Raw genomic sequence first — 21,231 nt, forward strand, 5'->3', positions numbered from 1 at the left:
CCCAAACCATTCCATGGTTCTGTATGTAAATAACATGACTGTAATGTGAATGGATATAAATGCAAATACTTTCATTTAGGTTGCACAAGTAAGCTACAGTGAATATAAGTGGTGGCATAAACTTAAGCACTGGCAGTGCAACAGCCTCTAGAGACAAGCCTCGATACTCCTGTGTTCAGGAGGATTGCGGATATTGTGTCTGCCACTCTGTCTTCATTGCATTGTTACAGTGTTAGCAGGTGTTGTATTTCATGCTGCAGCTACATAGTGTTTGTGTAGAGGCAACCATATTCTAATAGAGTGTATTTTTGGGGGTGGGTTGTTTGGGGCTTTTTTCCCCTTAGCTTCAGCTAGTTATAAATAGGTGTGTGCTAAGCTGGAAAATACTCCACCCTTGATCCAAAGCAAGTAGGTCTGCACAGGGAGTTGTAACAGCACAGCTTATGAAACTTCTTTTACATTATCTTCTAGTCTTCTCTCAAAAACTCTTCCACTGCCTGCTGCACAGAGTCTTATGTTAGTCTGTTGTATTTTATAGTGATACAAATATTCAAGTTAATTGTTTGTTTGGTTCACCACAGTTCTAAGCAAATTCTTTCTGAAGCGACTATAAGTAGCTTTGTTCTAGTGTGCTAATGCATAGAGTCTGCACATCAAATTCGAACTTGCTCAGGTATGTTCCTTTTTTACAGATTGACCACCTATCAATAGAAAAACTCCTAATAGACAGTGTCCATGCAAGATCTCATCAAAAACTCCAGGAGCTGAAAGCCATTCTGAAGAGCTACAACATTAATGATAATTGTATGTGTTTTCTACTGAAGATCGTTTCCAATTAATTTCCACTTGTGCCTGGGAATGGTTTCTTTTTTTCTTGACATTTCTTGTTTCCATTAATTTAAATTAAAAATACGAAAAGAATAAAAGGGGATGTGTTCAGAATTAACAAGACTTAGCTTTATGTTTTCTGCATATATAATAGTAAAATAGTCATGCCTCTAGATGCAGTCTAATTGATGAAGCTGGCAGAGCGTTATAGTCTGGGTTGAAGGGTTAAAACCTGTACATGTTCAGAACTGAAAGAATGTCCTTCACTGTCTTGAGCAAGATTTGGATGAGACTGCTTAAACTGTTGTTGAAACTCTTGGGATTTGAATTGATCTTATAATTGTGAGGCAGTGAGTTAAAAGATATTCAAGGATTAATAATCTCCTTCAAATTTGGTTTGTCTGTCCTTGTTAGCTTGTTACTAGCACTATTTTCCGATAAACTTCTATATTCAGTTACCTCTTTGTTAGTGTAATAACGTGCAAGTGAAGATTGCTTCTATAAAAAGTAATAGGTTTTGTGATTATGATGGGCTAAGTTTTCATATGATGAGCTTGAATTTTGTGTCAAATCAGTAACATCCATTTTTGTTTAGCATTCATTGAAACGGCTCTTCCAACTCTTGTAATTCCGATTTTGGAACCATGTGGTCGATCAGAGTGCCTGCATGTATTTGTTGATCTCCACTCTGGAATGTTTCAACTGATGCTGTATGGTGTTGGTAAGTAGGTACAAACCCAGGCTCTGTTTAAGATCTCCCAAGGATCCTGGTTAATGGGGTAATTCTGTGTGAACAGTTCTGTCAAATCTGTGAAGTTCTGTAGGTAAATAAGGGTAGTGCAAATAAATACCAAGGTGCTGACCCAAGTGGGGTGTTCACGTTTGAGAAAGGGAGAAGTGGATATTTGTGCTTGAGTCACAGTTCAGTTGCGTATATTCTAAGAGGACAACAGAGCAAATGTTGTTATACTGCTGCAATGTGTATTATTTGACTCCTGATTCCTGGGCTGTGCTGTCAAGGGGTGCAGTCATTTCATATGGACCTGGTTGAGAATTGTGTTATGTGACCTTATACATCTTGAGTTACTGTTCAAGTCTGAACTACAGGTTTCGGATTACTTAAGAACTCGCCTCCTTCTTGTCTTTTACTTCAGTTCTTCTAGGAGGTTTTCAAGATGCAGTTGGCCAGGGTGCTAGATAACTTCATCGGGGCTCCCTTTCCCACGAAAGGTGGGACCAGATGATCTTTCAAGGTCCCTTCCACCCTGGGCTGTTCTATGATTCTGTGATTAATTGTTCGTTAAATTAAATCAAACACTTAGGTCAAAATTTTGTTTGAAGAGCAGGTGTTAAGACCATTTGCTCACCTCATGTTCTTGCAGATCAGCTGACACTCGATGACATAGAGAAGTCTGTTAATGATGATATGAAACGTATCGTTCCTTGGCTCCAGCAGCTCAAGTAAGTGAATTGAATGATTCGCTGCAGTTTGCATAGAGTGAATCACTATGTTTGTATTTTGAATGATCACGCTCGCGTGGCTTTTGTGGCTGATCTAACCAACCTTGAGTATTTGCTGTCCCCTCTTAATGGGTGGAGGAAATTCTGCTTTTGCTTGTAGCTGATGCCGTAGTTCTTTAGCCTTGCCCCCTTACACGTAGCCTCATGCACTGCTCTGTGCACGTTCTGCGTAAAGTCTTTTCACTTGTAAGGCAGCAGCAGACCACTTGCTTCCTGAGGTTCTCATTTGTGTTCATGTTCATTTTCTATCTCCTGTATTCCACTCTGTTTCTACAGCTGAACTCTGCTTCTTTCTCAGCAAGAACAACCTCCCTTCTCACAGTACAGAGGAAAAACCAGGAAGTGGCCTAGGATGATTTAAATAATATCTGTTTATCTTCTAACACTTCAGCCCTTGCTGGTTTAAACCTCTAATCTTCCTTCCATAAATCCCTGAGATTTAAGCACAAGATATATTTGGCTCCCATAAGAGGTTGTAGCAAATAACACAAAAACATTTTGCATCTGCATGAAAACTGAGTTCCACCTGCTCTGTCGCTTTGGAAATTCCCAGTACTCTGGGCTAATTGCAGGGTGAAACCTCTATTTGAGGAATTTTGCTTCTAAAAGAAACAGGATGACGCATGAAGCACTGGCACCCTGGAGATACTAATCAACCTCCCTGGGTTCTAAGTAATGTACTCGAGATAATGGCTTGGGTAGCGCTGCGGTTTTTGAGGAAGCTATGCAGTCCCACGAAATGCCTCTTAGGACAGCGATATCTAATATGTAGCTACACGAACAAACATGGTGTGTCGTGATGGAGAGATGCTGAACGCCCACACTTTCCACTGCTGTTTTCAGCGGAAGTTTGACTGAAAACCCAAGCCACACGTTTCTGAACCCCTTTCAAGCTGAGCTAGGCTTTCTGGCCTTGCCACTGCAGCCAAAGTCCGTTGGAGAGGGACAAAGTTTAATTCCAAACATTAGAATAAATTCGGTGTATTGCATGTGGTTCTTCGTGTCCAGACTTATTCAGGTGAATGAGTTTGTTTATAACATAACCCAGAGTGACATCTAGCTTTAGTGACTTTTTTTTTTACTGGATTGCTTACCAGCATATGGGAGCAAAGATCTTCTTTTCTATGCCAAAAAATAATCAAAGATTCCAAATTGAAAATAACTGTAATCTGTGTATTTGATTTGTCCCTTCTTTTTTATATTGTAAGTTGTGCTGTGGTGTATGAAAATTTATTTATTTATTCCTTCAGCAACTAATTTCAGAGCTTTTCTTTTTAAATTAACACCTGTCTGTTACTCAGGCCGAAGACAATATGTAAAGATAGTGATCAGAAAATATAAACTCATGAAACTTTCTGCGTGGTTTTCTGCATATCTAACTTGCACAGCAAGAATAGGTGTTGTCTTAGAATATGACTGACTCCTAATTTAACACTAATGCTCTAAACAGCAGTAAACTAGAATAATGGGCCTCAGGGTACTAATACCTTTGTTTCAATGCAAGGTTCTGGCTTGGACAGCAGCGTTGCAAACAGTCTATAAAACATCTGCCAACGGTGAGCAGTGAAACTCTTCAGCTAGCTAATTATGCTAGCCATCCGGTGGGAAGCCTTTCCAAACACAAATTGTTTATCAGACTCACTCGCCTTCCGCAGTACTACATTGTAAGTAACTGAAAAACAGTTCTGTCTTCTGCTCCTGGTCATGGATACATCAGGCAGTTTGTCTGTGATACTGTTAACTCTAACATTAGGAACCAAGTGACTGGTGTAATCCTCGACTCTCCCCACTCCCTCCCTTCTGTCATCCATTGGGGTTTTTAAGCAGTCAGGCTTATGGAGAGGAGGGGACGTAAAGGTTTATTACTCGGCACCTTACCATTCCCTTTATGTTTCCTAATTTTAAAGTCTTCCTTCTTGGATCCCTTTCCTTTCCTAACACTATTTCCAAGTGTTAATATCTTGGAAAAGATTAATGTCTCTTCTTGCGGGGGGAGAGGGGATAGGAACTAATATAGACATATTCTTATGTTGAGGGTCTTCTCAATTTGTTGTTTTGTTTAAATGTAGGTTGTAGAGATGTTTGATGTTCCTGGCAACCCCACAGAACTAGAGTACAAGTACCATTTCCTCTCTGTGAGCTATGCTGAAGGAGATGACAGCCCTGCTACTGCACTTTTACTACAGCAGTTCAAACCCAACATTGAAGATTTGGTACTAGACCCAAAAAGTGGGAAACAAATGAAAAGTGGTGTCAAGCGCAAGGTATGTGCTTCAAGAAGCCATCAGGCTAGTTAAGACCAACTCATGAGCATCAATACCAGCTTTGGTAGTTTTGTTGCAGAAGCTCGTGTGGCTGACATCTTTCTTGTAGTGCGGCTTGGTTCTCTGCACTCCTTCCCTAGGGAGGTGCTGGGAAACTCTTTTGCAACAGTTGTCTTTTAATTCATGCCAGGCCTTCTCAGCTGCTCTGAAGAGCCAAGGCAGAGTCCTGTGCTGAGGTAGCTGGAGTAGCTTGCATACGCAGAGCGCTGGTATCTGCGTGGTATTTTTTGTGTTTCGTGTAGGTGTAGCCTTTGAAAGACTTGCAGGGGCTGATAAGAGTTACTTCTTGGAGTCAGGCTGACATGGCTTAGTGATATTTAAATACTGTTTTAAGGAGAGAAGTGATTATAAACTTACTTTAACTGAATTGCTGCAGTCCTGAAGTGGACCAGTTCCTTTCAGGCAGCTTGTGCTCAGGATGTGATTCATTTGAAACTTGGATGAATGAGATTATCCTCTGACGTCTTTTCAGAACGTTTACTCCAAACATGCAAGTACATTGGTCTTTATTTTTATTCTAGTTATCTGGTGATCCATGTTCCATAGAACCTAAGAAACCGAAACGGTCAGGAGAAATGTGTGCCTTCAACAAAGTGCTAGCTCATATTGTAGCCATGTGTGATACAAATATGCCGTTTATAGGGCTTCGAATGGAGGTATGTATTCAACAGTACTTTGCTTCTTTCTTCCCCTGGGCAACTGGTGATTCTCTTGTCTAGTTGCAGCTATTCAGCAAACTTGTGGTCCTGTGTTCACTTTGGAGTTTGCACCAGCTGAGCCCGGGTGACTGATGTTCTACGCTGGGTTGCTCTAGTCTTGTCGTAGCTGGTTCTCTAATGCCAAGCACTGCCAGAAGCCTGAAAAGTTGAGGGAAAAGGGAAAACGAGAGCATGAAAGACACGCTTGTGGGAGGGCATGGGAGACAACTTTATGCCAGATTTGTACAGGCTCTTTTTTGGCTTTCCAGTGCTTTAGGATGTGAAACATCTGTCACCCTTAGGGTGGAAAAAATCCTTGGAAAAAAAATGACAATTATTCCGCTTTACATTTTGCTTGGGATAACATTTTTCTTGTTTGTTCCTAGTTATCTAATATGGACATTCCTCACCAAGGAGTACAAGTAGAAGGAGATGGCTTCAGCCATGCAATACGTTTACTAAAGTAAGAGGATATGCTCTGTGTTTAATTTTATTAGTGTACATATGCTTGAGAGAAGAAAAGGATTGTTTGGAGAATAATGCTAAAAATATCAGGGCAGGGGGGGATTTTTGGGTTTGAGGTTTTTGGGGGTTTTTTGGGTTTGTTTTTTATTTTTTTAATTATTGTTTCTTGCACTCTTGTGTGCAGCAGTGCTGCGGGAAGAGACAAATGGGAATAGACAGAGCACCAACTCTAATTTGTTTCTTTTATTAGCCTAGACTGGGAAGCTCTGAGAACAGTCTGACAGTTCTCAATCCTAAAATCCAGGCAGTGCTAAGGAAGATATGGTGATGATTCATGAACATGTAACTGCAATTTTAGATCAGATCAGAGGCCTACATACTCTATATGCTATTTGACAATTATCGGTATTTGATACTGCCAAGGAAAATGCAAAGAATCTCAGAAAAGACAATTGCATGGTAAAAAAAAAAACTTGCAGAGGAAACATCTGAGAATCATACAGTAATTTAAGAGTGGAGGGGACCTGTGGGGGTCATCTGGTTCAATCTTCTGCTCAGAGCAGGGTTGATCAGCTGCGTTTTCCAATCTCAGAGGGTTTTTGTGCCCTCCCTGGGCACAGCGATCTCAAATGCCGACTAGAGGGGAGTAGTCACTCAACTGCTTGGCTAAAACAGCCTGGGGTGCAGCAGTACGTCATTGCTGCGAGGGTACGCTGCTGACTCCTGTTCGGTCGGTCTCCCAGGCCCCCAGGTGCTTTTTCTACAGAGCTGTTGTCCACCCGGTCACTCTGTGCTGTTGCTTGAGGTTATTTAGGCCCAAGTGCAGGACTTTGCATTTGTTTGCGTTAAACTTAGTGAGGTTCCCGTTAACTCGTACCTCCAGCCATCTGAGGTCTCTCTGAATGGCAGCCCTGTGCTCCCTGCAGTTTGCTGTCAGCTACAAACTTGCTATGCCTTTGCATCACCTAAGTTATTGAAATAGTATTGGCCTCTGTTAACCCTGAGGAATGCCAACCACCACCAGCCACTAGTTGAACCTGCTACTATTGACCACAGTGCTTTCTACCTGGCAGTCCAGCCAGTTTTTCACACTTCTTGGAGCCTACTTCAACCCTCACTGGTTGAACTTTGGATTGTGTTATGAAGTAAACCAGATTTTACCATTTCAAAACATTTTTAAAAAACCCTGAAAAGATGCCTTCTACAGTAAAACTTTCTTAACTTTTTTTATGCTGCAGGAATGTGTAGTGATGTAAAGGCATCAGTCTAAATGCATCAGGCCCTACCTGTTTAACTTTGCATATAAGCAGAGGAGTACTAGGAAAGAACTTGTGAGCTGAAGTTAAGGGTGGTACATGAAATTTCTGGATAGACTCTCAAGGGATTTGAAAAAAAGAGTTTGGCATGTTTTTACTTAAGCTTTATTTAGTCTGTTCCCTGAGCTCAATTCTCCCCTTGGGATATGAATAAATTAGTAGGTACTAAGATAACTGCCAGGTTGTTCATTGCATTTAGAGCGAGCTTGTTCTAGAAAGCAAACTGATTGTGAATTCAGGTTGCCACAGAACGAACTTATTCTCTTCTTATTTAGCTTGTTTCTCTGTATAAGAGCTTTATATCGGAGTGTTTTACTTCAGCATGAGATCAGGGCAGTCCAGCAGATCCCTTTACAGACTGTAATTTGCAGGTGTTGAATCCACATAAAATCTGTCTTAACCCAGCATGCTTCCGTAGCACGCATTACAGTCCTTGAAGAGGAATAGGAAATCTCGCTGTGCAGTCCAGCTGTCTTTGCTGTTGATTTGTTCATTCTTTCATGTCCAGACTTGGAAGTCCTTGAGGAAGTATTAGAAGGTAGTATTTTTTAGTTTTGGAAGTGTACTGTGTATAATAGAGTTTGGGGTTTTTTTTCTTTTATTGTGAATAGAATTCCTCCCTGTAAAGGTGTAAACGAGGAAACGCAGAAGGCTCTGGACCGATCTCTTCTTGATTGCACTTTCCGATTACAAGGTAGAAACAATCGCACGTGGGTGGCTGAGCTGGTGTTTGCGAACTGTCCACTAAATAGCACTTCATCCAGGGAGCAAGGTGAGTTTTGTTTAGGGAGATGGGTACATTTGGGGTTTTGTGGTTTACATGGTCTGTTCCAGTAGTTCTAATGTTTTGGTGTTACTGGACAGCTGTCTGCTCCTAAGATTTCTAATAAGCTAGAGTGTGCCTGAAATCAAATTTTGACTGCTGCATTGATTATTTTATTATTTACATACACTTCCTGGCCACTTGCTACAGTTCACTCATAGTCTGTAAACCAGAGTTTAGGAAACACTAGTTTAATCAGTATTTACCATCTCCTAACACACTGCAGGACCAACCCGTCACGTTTACCTGACATATGAAAACCAGTTATCTGAACCAGTCGGAGGTCGCAAAGTTGTTGAGATGTTCCTTAATGACTGGAACAGCATCGCTCGGCTATATGAATGTGTCCTGGAGTTTGCACGATCCTTACCGGGTACAGAAATCACCTCCTTCTCCTTAAAATGACATGTTTACAGATTGCTGTGGTTTTCTCATCCTTAACTCTTTTTCCTCCTCTCTTCAAAGACATACCCAACCACTTAAACGTTTTCTCAGAAGTTCGCATCTACAATTACAGAAAACTTATCCTTTGCTATGGAACTACCAAGGGGAGCTCAGTAAGTAACTCCTGAGTGCATTTAAAATGTTTAAGAACAGAATGGGTAGGCTTAGAGTTCTTGGAACCGTGCTACAAAATATTTCCTTGTGTTACATTATTGTGGAATTTATACTGATGAATGTAGAAAAAAGCCAGAAAGAGAGGGTGCCAGATTGCTAATTTGCTATGTTACCAGTTGTTCAGAATTTTGGGGAATTTATATAAGATGCTTTAAATTGCAGAAAGGAGAGTTGTGTGCTCCTGATTGATGAAAGCTGGTGTGGCAGCTGTTTTCCGACAGACTTGTGATAAGTGTTGCTACTGCTCATTGGAGTACAGGGAACTGTGGGTATAGGCAAGCTGAGTACCTATTTCTGCCGTAGAAGGAAAGGCTGTAACGTAAGATTTTAAATGTCGTACTGTGCTTTGAAATGAGGTGGTCCTTCATTATTCTGTAGCAGTGCTGTTCCTTTGTTCAGAGCTCTAGCTTACTCTGTAGTATCTGAATTTACAGCTTATTAATTACTTCGATAACTGACTGAGTACTTGCTCACATCCTTGCCTGAAATGCAGGTAGAGGAGGAAGTAAGTGCATGTTTATTACAGACTAAGAATACATATTTGTGCGTAGATGATACAAAGTAGGTGATGCGCTTGAAATTTGCTTCCTGGAAGGTTTTTGTGTTCATGTTCTAAGCTAAACTTTTTAAAAAGAGTATTTCTGTGTGCATTATACTGGGACAGGTAATAAGTAGCAAGAGTAGCAGTGTGCATTTTGCCTGTCACTCTTAGGTGTTCGCATGTCCAGTTCTTGGGTTTGTGTGACATGACTGAGAAAACCAGCCCACCTCCCGTAACTCATTCATTGGTTCTCTGCAGCGTGAATCTCTCGAGTTTAATTCTGTCTCACCTTTAGCAGAAAAGGCTTTTTCTCTGTTTAGTTGACTTGCTAAAATAATTCCCTACTTTTGTGGTTGCCAAGAATCCAGCTAGCTACGTGGATGTTAAAGCTAACAGTGCTTTTTGGGTTTGTTTTCATAGCCTCAGCAACTTTTGAGGAAGGTGAGTTGAGGAAGGAATCTGTTCAGGTTGGATGAAAAATGGGGAAAGAAAATAAAGCAGACTGGCTCTCTTCTTATAACCTCACAGTTGTTCTAGTTTCCAAGACCATTTTATGTTCTTGACATTGCAGATCAGCATTCAGTGGAACTCCATACTCCAGAAGTTCCACATTTCACTGGGAACTGTTGGCCCAAACTCAGGTTGCAGTAACTGTCACAACACAATTCTGCACCAGCTCCAGGAGATGTTTAATAAAACACCAAACGTGGTGCAGTTATTACAGGTAACATTTTTTAAAACTTCTCTCAAGAATAGTGCAAGATCACGAAGAGCTGAATTCTGATTAAACTCTGTTCTCTTCAAAATTATGTGTTATGATTGTTTATGGATCTCCTTGGCAGAAGGTGGCTTGGGGAAGGTTGTGTCCCCCTATCCCCCATTTTCCCTGACCTTTACTCAAAGGTAAGCTACCTGATCTCTCAATATCTGTTCTCCCTCAGGTTTTGTTTGACACTCAGGCTCCATTAAATGCCATCAACAAACTTCCAACAGTGCCCATGCTGGGTCTGACTCAACGCACCAACACTGCCTATCAGTGCTTCTCAATTCTGCCGCAGTCACCCACGCACATCAGGCTGGCCTTCAGGAATATGTACTGCATCGACATCTACTGCCGGAGTCGTGGCGTCGTAGCGATACGCGACGGGGCGTACAGTCTTTTTGACAACAGCAAAATAGTAGAAGGTTTTTACCCTGCACCTGGATTAAAGGTGACTGTTCCTCTGTTTTCTGGCACACTGTAAATAAATGAGCTTCTAACTCAAAGTGTGGATCTGACGTGAAGAGCTTTGCAAAGCCTTTTTTGTGAAGAGCCACAGCCCTTCTAAAATTCTGAACACAGAATATTCTGATCTATCAGCAGATGTGTTAATTAGTTTTAATTAAACATTCCCTTTTAACAAAACTAGCATCAAGTGTCAGGTTTTGTTATCTATGTAATAAAGTAACATAGAGGCTACTTCAGGCATCCTTTTTTTAAAACTTGCAGAAGCTTTGGGACTAGGCTAGATGTATTCCCCAGGATTAACAGCAACTGCTCCTCACAAACTCTGTTGTGTGTCAGGACAGTGCTCATACGTTGCAGATGAGGAAATGCTCCGTGTCAGGTGATTCTAGACAGAAACTTCTCTTTTAAAATGGTTTCCATCAGTGTGTGGTAGGAGCCTGTGGTTTCGCTTCTGAATACGGTGCTGGTTTGTTCTTCCTGAAAAATGAATATGTGAACAGTCTGACAGGATATCTTAGCTGAGGGCAGCTTGTACCAGTGCTAGTTATACTGAAATATTGGAAAGTGGCACCCATTTTGAAACAGGATAGATCATTAATTTTTCCCTTCTGCAGTCACAACTGAACACTGATTCTCTGCTGCTGCATGTAGCTGATTCTAAACATGTACCTCTGTCACAGGTTCCAAGTGGAAGGCTAATGGGAAGAGGAAAGGGATTGTAGGTACCAGTAGAAAGTACAAGAGGATGAAGTTGGGAAGGCAGAGAAGGCAGTAATTCAGGAGGGTGGGCAAATTCCTCTGGGTGCAAGAGACTGCTCATTAACATGAAGTATCTGTAGTTAATTGAAATACCAACATTTTAATTTTTTCCTTAAAAATAAGGAAAAGCCTACACCTGGAAATAGCTCTTCCTGAATAACTCATCAGTATCCAGAATCTACTGGGCTGTTGTATCACACCTACAACTGCCCTGTTTGGGTAAGAAAGCTCAGGTGACCTTCTCCACAGCAATGTTACTTGTTTGGTGACGATGCAAGACCCCTTCTTTAAAAGAAAAAGGGAATTAAGTTTAAGTATCCACTGAGAAGCTCTCTTCATGAATTGATGTATTTTGCAAGCTATTCATACTGTGTATAACGAATGCCCAATTGTGATTAATTCTAGAGAGTTGCCTGTTTCTTATGTGCTGTAGCTGATAACGTTAAAGCTCAGCAAATACCATCCTTGTTTATGTTTTACTGTGTTTAAATTTAAATGGGGAAATGGCTAACAAAACTTGATTTTTCCACAGACATTCCTGAACATGTTTGTTGACAGCAATCAGGATGCACGAAGACGATCCGTAAATGAAGACGACAACCCACCTTCTCCTATTGGTGGAGACATGATGGATTCTTTGATATCGCAGCTTCAACCCCAGCAGCCACCGCAGCAACCACAACAGGTACCCTCCAGGGAAAATCAGAAATGGTTGTTAATAGTCTTCCGCAATCGTAGGTTTCTAAGAACTTACATTCTGAAAGGATTAGCAGTGAAAAATGGCAAGGGAGGCTATAAAACTGCTCTGCTGTGGAATTCCCCCGGGGGCAAAACATATTAATTTATTTTGCTATTTCTCGTGCCAGTGTAAACAGCCCACGGCACGTGAACAGCAGCTTTGGAAGGTCACGTGAGCCTTGCTGCCTTCCTTAGGAGCAAAGGACTCAGGGAGGGAAAATGACTGCTTAAGATAAAAGATGGGAGGGGAAGTCAGGAGGCTTCACTGTTACAGGGTGGTTGATAAAAAGGAATGAGCTGCAGAGGTATTAGATCTGGAGGAGAAAGTGCAAAAGGTCACTGAACAAAATAGCGCCGAACAAGGTGATACGGAGAATGAAGCAACTGTGTTGATGGACCGATAAGACTTCATAGGTGGGGACCAAACTCTCACTAGTATCCTCCTGCACATACTTAACTGCAGTTTGAGTACAGAATTACAGAATTTTTTCACTGTCCTGTGTTGACAATTTCAGGCATTTGCAAAACAGGCAGGAGCCTCGGGAGCATATCCTCTCACGTCACCACCCACCTCCTATCACAACACGGTGACACCATCTCCGTCTATGATGCACACGCAGTCACCAGGTAGGATGGCTGGGAGTCGGTGTGCTAACCATGTGCTGGAAATACACAGGCAGCTCTTTGCACCCACGTGCTTTTTCTGTTGTTTGAACTGTGTTTAGCTCCAGGTTAGCCAAGAGAATGCACCTTGTATTGTGGAAAAATAGCAGGGCGAAGTCCTGCCATGCATGTTTTGCAAAGGACGTTTTGAAACTAGAAACAAAATTCAGTGAAACTGTTGATTTTAGCTATGTAATATTTGGGATCGTTTCATTCATACAGTTTACAGCTTGCTCAGCTCCAACCCTGTTCATTTTAAATATTTGTTACTTCAGAAGAGCTTTTCACCACCAAAACTCTGCTTTCTGCTCCCAGCTGTTACAGCGCAACAGCCGAAAATATTTAAATTTGAGGAAGGGCTGTGCAGGGGGTGGAAATGCCATTCTTCAAGCCAAATATCTTGGAAAGTCTCCTTTGTGTGGTGAATCAAGCTGGAAAATATAACACTCACGCATGTACAAAATAAAGCCTTTGCCATAAAGCAAAACCAAATTTTTGTGCATCCTATCTGCTGTCTCCCTAAAAAGGAGATAGCTGTAGCAGTTGGCAGAAAACAACTGTCACAGAAAAATGGGAAGGGTGTGTGTTGAGTGACATGGTGTCTTCACTTAGGGAATCTGCATGCTGCCAGCTCACCTAGCGGAGCTTTAAGAGCACCATCACCTGCATCCTTTGGTCCAACTCCTTCGCCTTCCTCTCTTGGAATCACAATGGGACAAACAGCTAACTTTGCCAGCCCACATGGTGAGTTCTTGACTGCCAGGTGTATGTATACCGTGACAGGGAGATCACGTTTGTTTCTTGAAATTAAGTCTTCCGGAACGGACCTAAAGCGATTGAGAAAAATTGTGTGATTTGTAATTGGCTGAAGTAGCTGTTTTCGTACACGTGGGTGTAACTCTTAACAGCAGTCCGAAGTAGCTGCATGGCACGTTGAGGTGTTGCTAACGTTTTTAAAAAACTGACTGTCGGTCACTCAAAACTCAGTGTGGTCTTGTAGCGGAACAGTGGCTGCAGCTTTTAATGAGCATTGTCTTGTTAGAGTAGTTGAATGTATTTTCACTGCTTAGGATTCCTGGAAAAATAACTGGAACAGGCTAGAAATGCAAATACTTGTGGTTGGAAAGCGTTGTCGAAGCCGTGCCGATTTGACAGACCTACACGGGAGCGCCATGCCTTTCAGCTGTTTCCTTTCTTAAGTTTCTTTGGGAAGCTGCCCAAACAATTGTTTGTTGTACTCGCAGCGCGCTGGAAACCGTTCCATAGAGCACAAGAAAGGAACGGTTCTGATTGTCATTTTAGCACACCAGGTTAACTGTCGGGATGAACAAGGCGAGACAGGTGTACAACAGGCTGTTTGAGAGGTTTGTTCTGCTCAGCCCCTGTAGCGAAGTACAAAGCCAAAGGTACTTCTGCAGAGAACCGCAGGGTACTGCGTAGGCAAGGAACAGTCTAGCTGAGGCTTTCACTTGCTGAGGAGCAGAAGTCCAAGTCTGTAACCAAGAGCTCTTTCTAGTTTAGACCCCGTGATGTGTTGAACGTGCCAGTTGGCCTTAACGTTCAATTCGATTTTACCTTTTAAAAAACAGAACCAGAAAACCCTTGAATCTGTATCTTGATTTCCCCCTCTCCTCCCCCTTAAGTGTTTGGGTTTTTTCCTTCCTGTTGTAAAACGTAGTGTAAAAGCTTGCAGACACTTCTGTGCTTTACAGATTTTGGTAAGCCTTTTTTAGGTTTCTAGGGTAGAAAACCTTGTACTTTTTTAACAAATAATAACGGCCTTGTAACATCTGTAGGTACTATAGACCCGAGCTCACCATACACCATGATGTCACCCAGTCAGCGTGCAGGGAACTGGCCAGGATCTCCCCAGGTCTCTGGTCCATCACCAGCAGCACGGATGCCTGGAATGTCACCAGCCAACCCTTCCCTTCATTCACCTGTCCCAGATGCCTCTCACTCCCCACGAGCTGGAACAAGTAGGCTTCTTTTTCAGTGTTATGACTCTGAAACACTCATGTTTAACATTTCAGGTTCTGTTCTTTCTGGTAGTTTTGTGTGTCAGCCTAACAGTCCTTACTACCCTTGTGCAGTAAAATAACTAAGGAAACGACACCTTTGTTCTGTCCTAGTTCAAATCATCTATAATGAATTGGAAAGCGAGTTAACTCATACAGCATAAACTTTAACAGGATGGATACCTCTTGTTGCCCTGCAGGAATTAGCCTTAAACTACTAAGCTCTGTAACTGAGAGTAAAATTCTTTGGAATGAAAGCGATGATGGGCATACTTGCCCACCCAAATACTGACTTTTCACGTCACAGAGTTGTAATGCTGCTCTTGCACGAGTGATTTAGCCACCTCATTGAGTTTGTTGTACAAACCCGCTATCTGCTGGCATGCTGCAGAAAGAGGAAAAGGGAGTAGGATTTTCATGTTACTGGGACTCTGCATGGGTGGAGGGTCGACACACTATTTCTTTGACTTTGTCTGTCCATTACCTATCACTAGGAAGCCAAGTTCTTAAATAAAAAGGGATTAAGCATCGGCCCAGAGAACTCATTGCTTGTATAGTGACAACAAATAAAGTGAACACGTGTCTTGCATTCCAGCTTAAATCCTTCCTCACTGCAAGTACTTTTTCCGTATCAATAGGTTCCCAAGCCATGCCGACTAGCATGCCTCCACCTCGTAAACTACCTCAGCGCTCTTGGGCGGCATCCATACCTACAATCCTCACCCACAGTGCCTTGAATATTCTTCTGTTGCCCTCTCCTACCCCTGGGCTTGTGCCGGGACTAGCTGGCAGCTATCTGTGCTCCCCTCTTGAGCGATTCCTTGGATCGGTTATTATGAGGAGGCATCTTCAGAGGATCATACAACAGGAAACGGTATGGTTTAGGTGGTTTTAATATTGACCCATGACTATGGCTTCACAATTGCTCTTTTCTGTGCTTCTGTACTCCACGCCTTTCAAATCAGGCACACGCTTGAAATGGTTCAGATATAGTAGGTATTGGTGGTTGGGCTTGTGCCATACTTCTGAATCTTGCTGTGTAAACTGTGAAAGTTTAGAAACTAGCATGTAGTTCTGCTGCTTTTCGACATGAATTGAAAGTGGAAAGCCTGTTTGGTCAGGTGAAATTTGATAACTGTTAGGATGGCAAGACTGTGACCGGATGGTCAGATGCCGTGGCTGCTGCGAGTTCAGCGTGTCCCTTGGGAGTTAACCAGAACAGCCAGAGGGTTGCTGTGGGTGCTGCTACTTGGCAGGAGTGCCCAAGCACTTCAGATACTAGGTGACAGTAACTGAGCTGCTCAGTCATAAATGTTGTTTTAGGGGTCGGGACAGGCTACGTGCGCCTCTTTTTGGTGTTGATTCAGTGGCAGAGAAAGAAGCCAAATCTTGCATAAGCTTCCTTCTCGAGGCAATTTTACCTGTATACAGATACCACGTGTTTCTTTCTGGGAAGAGGGCAGGTTGCTCACTACGGTCTGGGGAGTGAACATGTCTGTGTTCATGCTGTCTAACGAATAACTGATTGGATGTGATTGTTTCTTTTTATGCAGCTACAGTTAATAAACTCCAATGAACCAGGTGTAATTATGTTTAAGACGGAGGCACTGAAGTGCAGGGTTGCTCTCAATCCCAAAACCAACCAGACCTTGCAACTGAAAGTAACACCTGAAAATACAGGCCAGTGGAAATCCGAGGAGTTACAAGTTTTGGAGAAGTTCTTTGAAACAAGGGTATGTACTCAAATCGTTAACGTTTAGCTTTTTGTGCGTTGCTTTTAATCTCTGGTGGTGTTTTGAGTGGTGCTGCTGACTTGCATTGTCATGTGTAAGGGCTGCAAAATAGAAATTAGCAGCTGTGCATGCTGGTTACCATATTAAACGATACAGCTGTAATCTAAATGGGCACGACTAAAGAGTGTCTTTCTTTAGGTTGCAGGACCACCTTTTAAAGCCAACACCCTAATAGCCTTCACAAAATTACTAGGGGCTCCGACGCATATCCTCAGGGACTGCGTACACATCATGAAACTTGAGCTGGTAAGTTAACCGTTCTCTTTAGTTCACCCAACTTCACTTATTATGTTTAAAAAAAAAAAAGGGTGCTGTATCTTTACCTATAAACACATAAATTACTTTAAACGTACATATACGTTGTTGAGTCTTAAAATGACAACTTCTTTATTATTACTACCTCTCCTGGAAACTCCCAGAATTTCTCCTTTGCACTGATGGTTTCGGGAAACCGCAGGCATGTTACTGCACAATAGGCACGTGCATAGTCTCTGGAATCTTCATGATTGTGTTCTTGGTCACCCTATGCTCAATTCTTTCGGAGTAACTCTGCCTCATGCTAAACCTGGCAACATCTGCAAGTTTAGCTAGAGAGGCGCGTTCTGCTTTCTAACACTTCTCTGGTTCATAGCCGTGTGTGTCACTGACGTGAGACCTTGAGTGTTCTTTCCCTGTGCTGCTCTTTCTAAACAGTTCCCTGATCAGGCGAGTCAGCTGAAATGGAACGTGCAGTTTTGTTTAACAATTCCTCCCAGTGCTCCACCAATTGCGCCTCCAGGAACACCTGCTGTTGTGCTGAAATCCAAAATGTTGTTTTTTGTAAGTAGAGCTATCTGTGTTTTAAAATTTTGTGGGCTGCATGTCTTTGGAACCATCACGGGTTGGTAGCAAAACATAATCGTGCCGTATCTGACAACTGTAACGGCTAAAAATGTTCTGCCGTTTGGAAGCCTGGATTTGCGTAACCTGTAATGGGTTCAGTTAAATATCCCTATTCTCCCTCCTACAAAAGCACAGCAGCTCTTCATGTTTTGTCTTCTCGGAGAGATGTTGACAGTATATAAAGTTCCTTCTGGGCTGCGGGTGTCTTTGAGTGCTCAGCTTGTGGATGTTTTGTTCACCTCCGAGGCAGTAGCCACCTAGATGACGTGATACGCACCTGAGTGGTGCTGGGAAAGGACAGCAGCCATTAGATGTTTAGAACAATCCTCTGTTAGTGTCGTCTCTGAGGCAGTGCTCACTGTAGGGTGCTTTTGAGAGGGAAACAGTCTGCTCCTGACTGATAACTTCTCTGTGACAGGGTTGATGTCTGAAAACTGAGGGGGTGGAAATGCATGCTGTCTGTGGGCCTAGAGCACTTAAGTGTATCGGGAGTTGCTCTGAAGTACACGGTCGTTCCATTTAACGCACTTTTTGATTTGGTTTTTTTTTTCCCGCAGCTCCAGCTAACACAGAAAACAACAGTCCCCCAGGAAGCTGTTAGTATTATTGTCCCAATTATTTATGATATGGCTTCGGGTACAACGCAACAAGCTGACATTCCCAGGCAGCAGAACTCTTCTGTTGCTGCTCCAATGATGGTTAGCAATATTCTAAAGAGGTTTGCTGAACTGAATTCACCACGACCAGGTACTGTACATGTCCAGTAGATATATTCTCTTCACCCAGACAGCTGTGACAAATCTCCAGTATAAAACTAAACCTCTCTTCAGTCTGAATTCTTCTTGGTTGCTATCGTACTTCTTCAGTAGTTACAAACTGCTGAGGTGACAGGCAATACATAACTTAATAGCAAGTACTGGCAGCACAGCAGGAGGTTACACTGATGATTCAGGCTGGATTTTGCTGTTCTGCCCAAGTGATAGAATGCACCTCTTGTTGGCCCAACTCTTGCTGCACAGCAGGAGTCATGCTTTTTAACAAATGGGCCCAGGATGAGTCATGAGAAATATGCTACGGTCGAGTGTCAGTTTTCATGGTTATTTATGAAGTCATCGAGCTTACCAGTAGAATATAAAGGGATGTGAAAATAGTTATCAGAACTTGTCCACGTGCTGTGAATGGTTAAAAAGTGGTTGGAGCGATTGTATGCTCCTTCGTCAGTGTGTACGCTAACGGAGGCGCGTGCAGTTCTGCCCACCAAACGTGCTGTGAGGTGTTTGAGCTAAATAGGTGGTTCTGAATGCTCCTTGGCCTTAGGTAGTGCACTGTGAGCAGCGTTGTGCTTTGCTTTCCCTCCTGTTTTGTCATGGGCTTTTTTACTTTTTCTGGTGTTTTGTTTTTTAGTATCTGAAACGCTGATCAACAGTGGCAGGTTCTTTGGGCAGCATGTTGTCTGTAAGCAGTGTTTTGGGGTCCTAATACACAGTTGGCTCATTAGAACAGGAAGTTTCAGTTCTACTGTAGTTACATGCTGAAGAACAAAGCCTTTTTCCAATAACCCAGTGAATAGATTGAAGTTGTGAATCCAGAGGTGTTCTGTATAATTATTCATCTTGTCGTTATGCAGTAATTATAACTATGCTTGATGGTTTATTTGGATTGCTAGAACATGAGCAATGTTTATCTTAAATCAGTGCAGATATGCATACATTTCTGAAAACTGTGGTGAGATTCAAATTGATGTGCATTTGCTGTTGAACATAGAGTAATAGTGTGGGTAGACAGGGGAGAGAGTAGCCTTGGGGCATGTGGGGCTACCTGTAAGAGTTCTGTACGTGGTACGGAACCGTGGTTTCCCTAGGACTTCTAGTTCAGGAGACGTTAACTAAGCTTCAGGTGTTTTCTTTTGGAAGGTGCTTCCCCACTGAGTTCCCCTGGTGTGGGGAAGGGTAGATTTGCTGTTTGTCACTGCACTAAGTTGTGTATTAAGGTAAACCCTCCGCATGATACTGCAGCGCAGGGAGTAATTGTCAAAGCTGCTCTTGAATCTCCCAGGTGAGATGTCTTCTGATGATCGTTAGATAACTCAGGATAGGCAGTTTTTGTTTGTCATGCAAGTTTTGAAGTGGTGTGGGAGTGCGGTACAGGGAGCAGGTCACAGAGCAGGGAAAAAATGTGTATAGAAAGAGCTTGTGGCCCCAGGCAGGACCGTATTCAGGCAAAGAAGAATGTAGCTGGCTGAGCAGAGGACACTGCTAGCAGTCTTTCCTTTGACTTCTAAAAGAAAGAATGAGCCTGTATAGATTGACTTATTTCCACCACCACCCCCCAGGCAAAGTAGCATCTTCCCCAAGGACACTGGAAATGCAGCTTCTTGCAGTCTTACTGTCAAAACTTACATTTTGATATCTGGTAAAAGGGAATGAGATACCTTCTTTCTGTTTGCCACTGAAAGGTGATAGGTGGGCCAACAGGTGAAAATAGGTAGGAAAGGGAAGACTTCCTTTACAACAGCAGTATGTGGAAGGTCCCAGATGCATGTCCCTTCTCCTCTGATGCTATTGTGCTGTACCCGGGGTTTTCCTACCCGCGTTAGCTCTTCTGCTGCACGGATTGCAATTTGCTCGGTTCAGTGCCATTTTCGCTGTTTGGGTCAGAAAGGACCAGAGCTTCCCATCGTGCACGTATGACATTACCGGCACTTTCATTGTAACCCATAATCAGTGTTGCCTCGTTTTGGCTGTATCTTTTTTACCTTTCTCTCTTTGTGAGAAAGTATTTTGTATTCAGCTTAACTTTCCTCTTAATAAAATGGTAGTGCCTGAAAAGTAAGTTCTTCTGGAAGAGTTTTCTTTTCAGATCTGTGGGCAAACACGTTCTGCTGTGTTCAGCAGTAAAATGTTGACTCATTGTGAGTACGCTGTTTTTCTGACATCACTTTACTCCAGGGGGAAAGAAGTATTTTATTTTGGGGAAACGATTATGAGCCGAGATGTAATCGATGCCCTGGAATAATAGGGTTAAACTTGAGCTGTAGGTCTGCAGCCTGTATTATGTAGTGGACATCAACCTTGTAAGGAAATGAAAGTCCCTACAGATGCTGGAGGTGACCCTCGGAGAGGAGCTCAAGGGCCTCCTGGTAGTTCCTAAAGCACCTGATGACAGAGTGTTTTTCTGTGTCTGACTTTCAGTGGATGGTATTGAGCCCAGAGTTGTAGCTTTGATATGACGATGGCTTGCCCAAAATCTCAGGAATCCTTAGTTTGGCAGTTAGGATTAACGCGTCCCGGCGGGCTCTCCTCTTCTCTCTTTGCTCACTCACGCCGTTGCTCCTTCAGCAACAAAATTCGGTGTCTTCGGAATTGATGTTTCTTGAAATGCACAGGGAAAACTCAGCCCCCAGGGACCAGGGTATGATAGTGGCTGCTACTTGCATTCACTTACCAGGAGACGGTAGATGAAAGTCACAGCTGCCTGACGCTGCCCCTCTTTCGTTGTTCGAATTAAACGCTTTCGATTCTGTTGGTTTGAACTTGAAGCTGTTTCTGTCAAAAAATGACAGTATTCCAAACTTGGGGTGGCTGTGGCTGGTTTTTCCTGTCTTGGATCTCGGCTGTTAGCAGCAGCAGTCTGTTGGCTCCATGTTTTATTCTGCAGTTTGGATGTCACAGGTAGAGCCAGAGGGATTTGGTCGAGAGAGACGGATTTCTGACTTTGGCCTTGAAACTGGACACGTTTCCAAACGGAGGCTTAGGGCAGAAAACGCCTTCCAGCTGTTTCAGACTCGAGTCCTTTTGAAATGCTTCGTTTCTGCTCTTAGGGAATATAGATGGCGCTGGGAAGAGTCAGGGTTTTTCTCATAGGATGCAGTGATTTTCACGAAGGATGCCCAGACGGAGGGGGATCGCAGCGCCGTTCTAGGGTAGACTCCAGCCCACCGTCCGCAGCAAATCAAACGTTAGAGCCTGTTGCAGCTTCCCAGACCCACAAGGGAGCGGGTCCTGCCGGCAAAGCCG

General features: G+C 42.8%; 1 protein-coding gene across 1 annotated transcript; it reads left to right on the forward strand.

The window, feature by feature from the left end:
• Nucleotides 1–692: 692 nt before the first annotated feature.
• On the forward strand, nt 693–17,982 carry MED14 (mediator complex subunit 14; the record flags this gene model as incomplete). Its single annotated transcript, XM_010158598.1, has 21 exons — nt 693–804; nt 1,424–1,549; nt 2,211–2,289; nt 3,854–4,013; nt 4,419–4,613; nt 5,195–5,329; nt 5,758–5,834; nt 7,764–7,924; nt 8,202–8,348; nt 8,441–8,532; nt 9,706–9,858; nt 10,076–10,345; nt 11,654–11,806; nt 12,375–12,486; nt 13,135–13,266; nt 14,319–14,501; nt 15,179–15,414; nt 16,094–16,273; nt 16,472–16,579; nt 17,027–17,152; nt 17,773–17,982. Coding segments are annotated over 21 exons (3,147 nt in total), but the record flags the coding sequence as incomplete, so codon positions are not given.
• Nucleotides 17,983–21,231: the final 3,249 nt, after the last annotated feature.

The sequence above is a fragment of the Eurypyga helias genome, unplaced genomic scaffold, assembly GCF_000690775.1.
Source record: "Eurypyga helias isolate BGI_N326 unplaced genomic scaffold, ASM69077v1 scaffold41259, whole genome shotgun sequence".
Classification (NCBI taxonomy): domain Eukaryota; kingdom Metazoa; phylum Chordata; class Aves; order Eurypygiformes; family Eurypygidae; genus Eurypyga; species Eurypyga helias.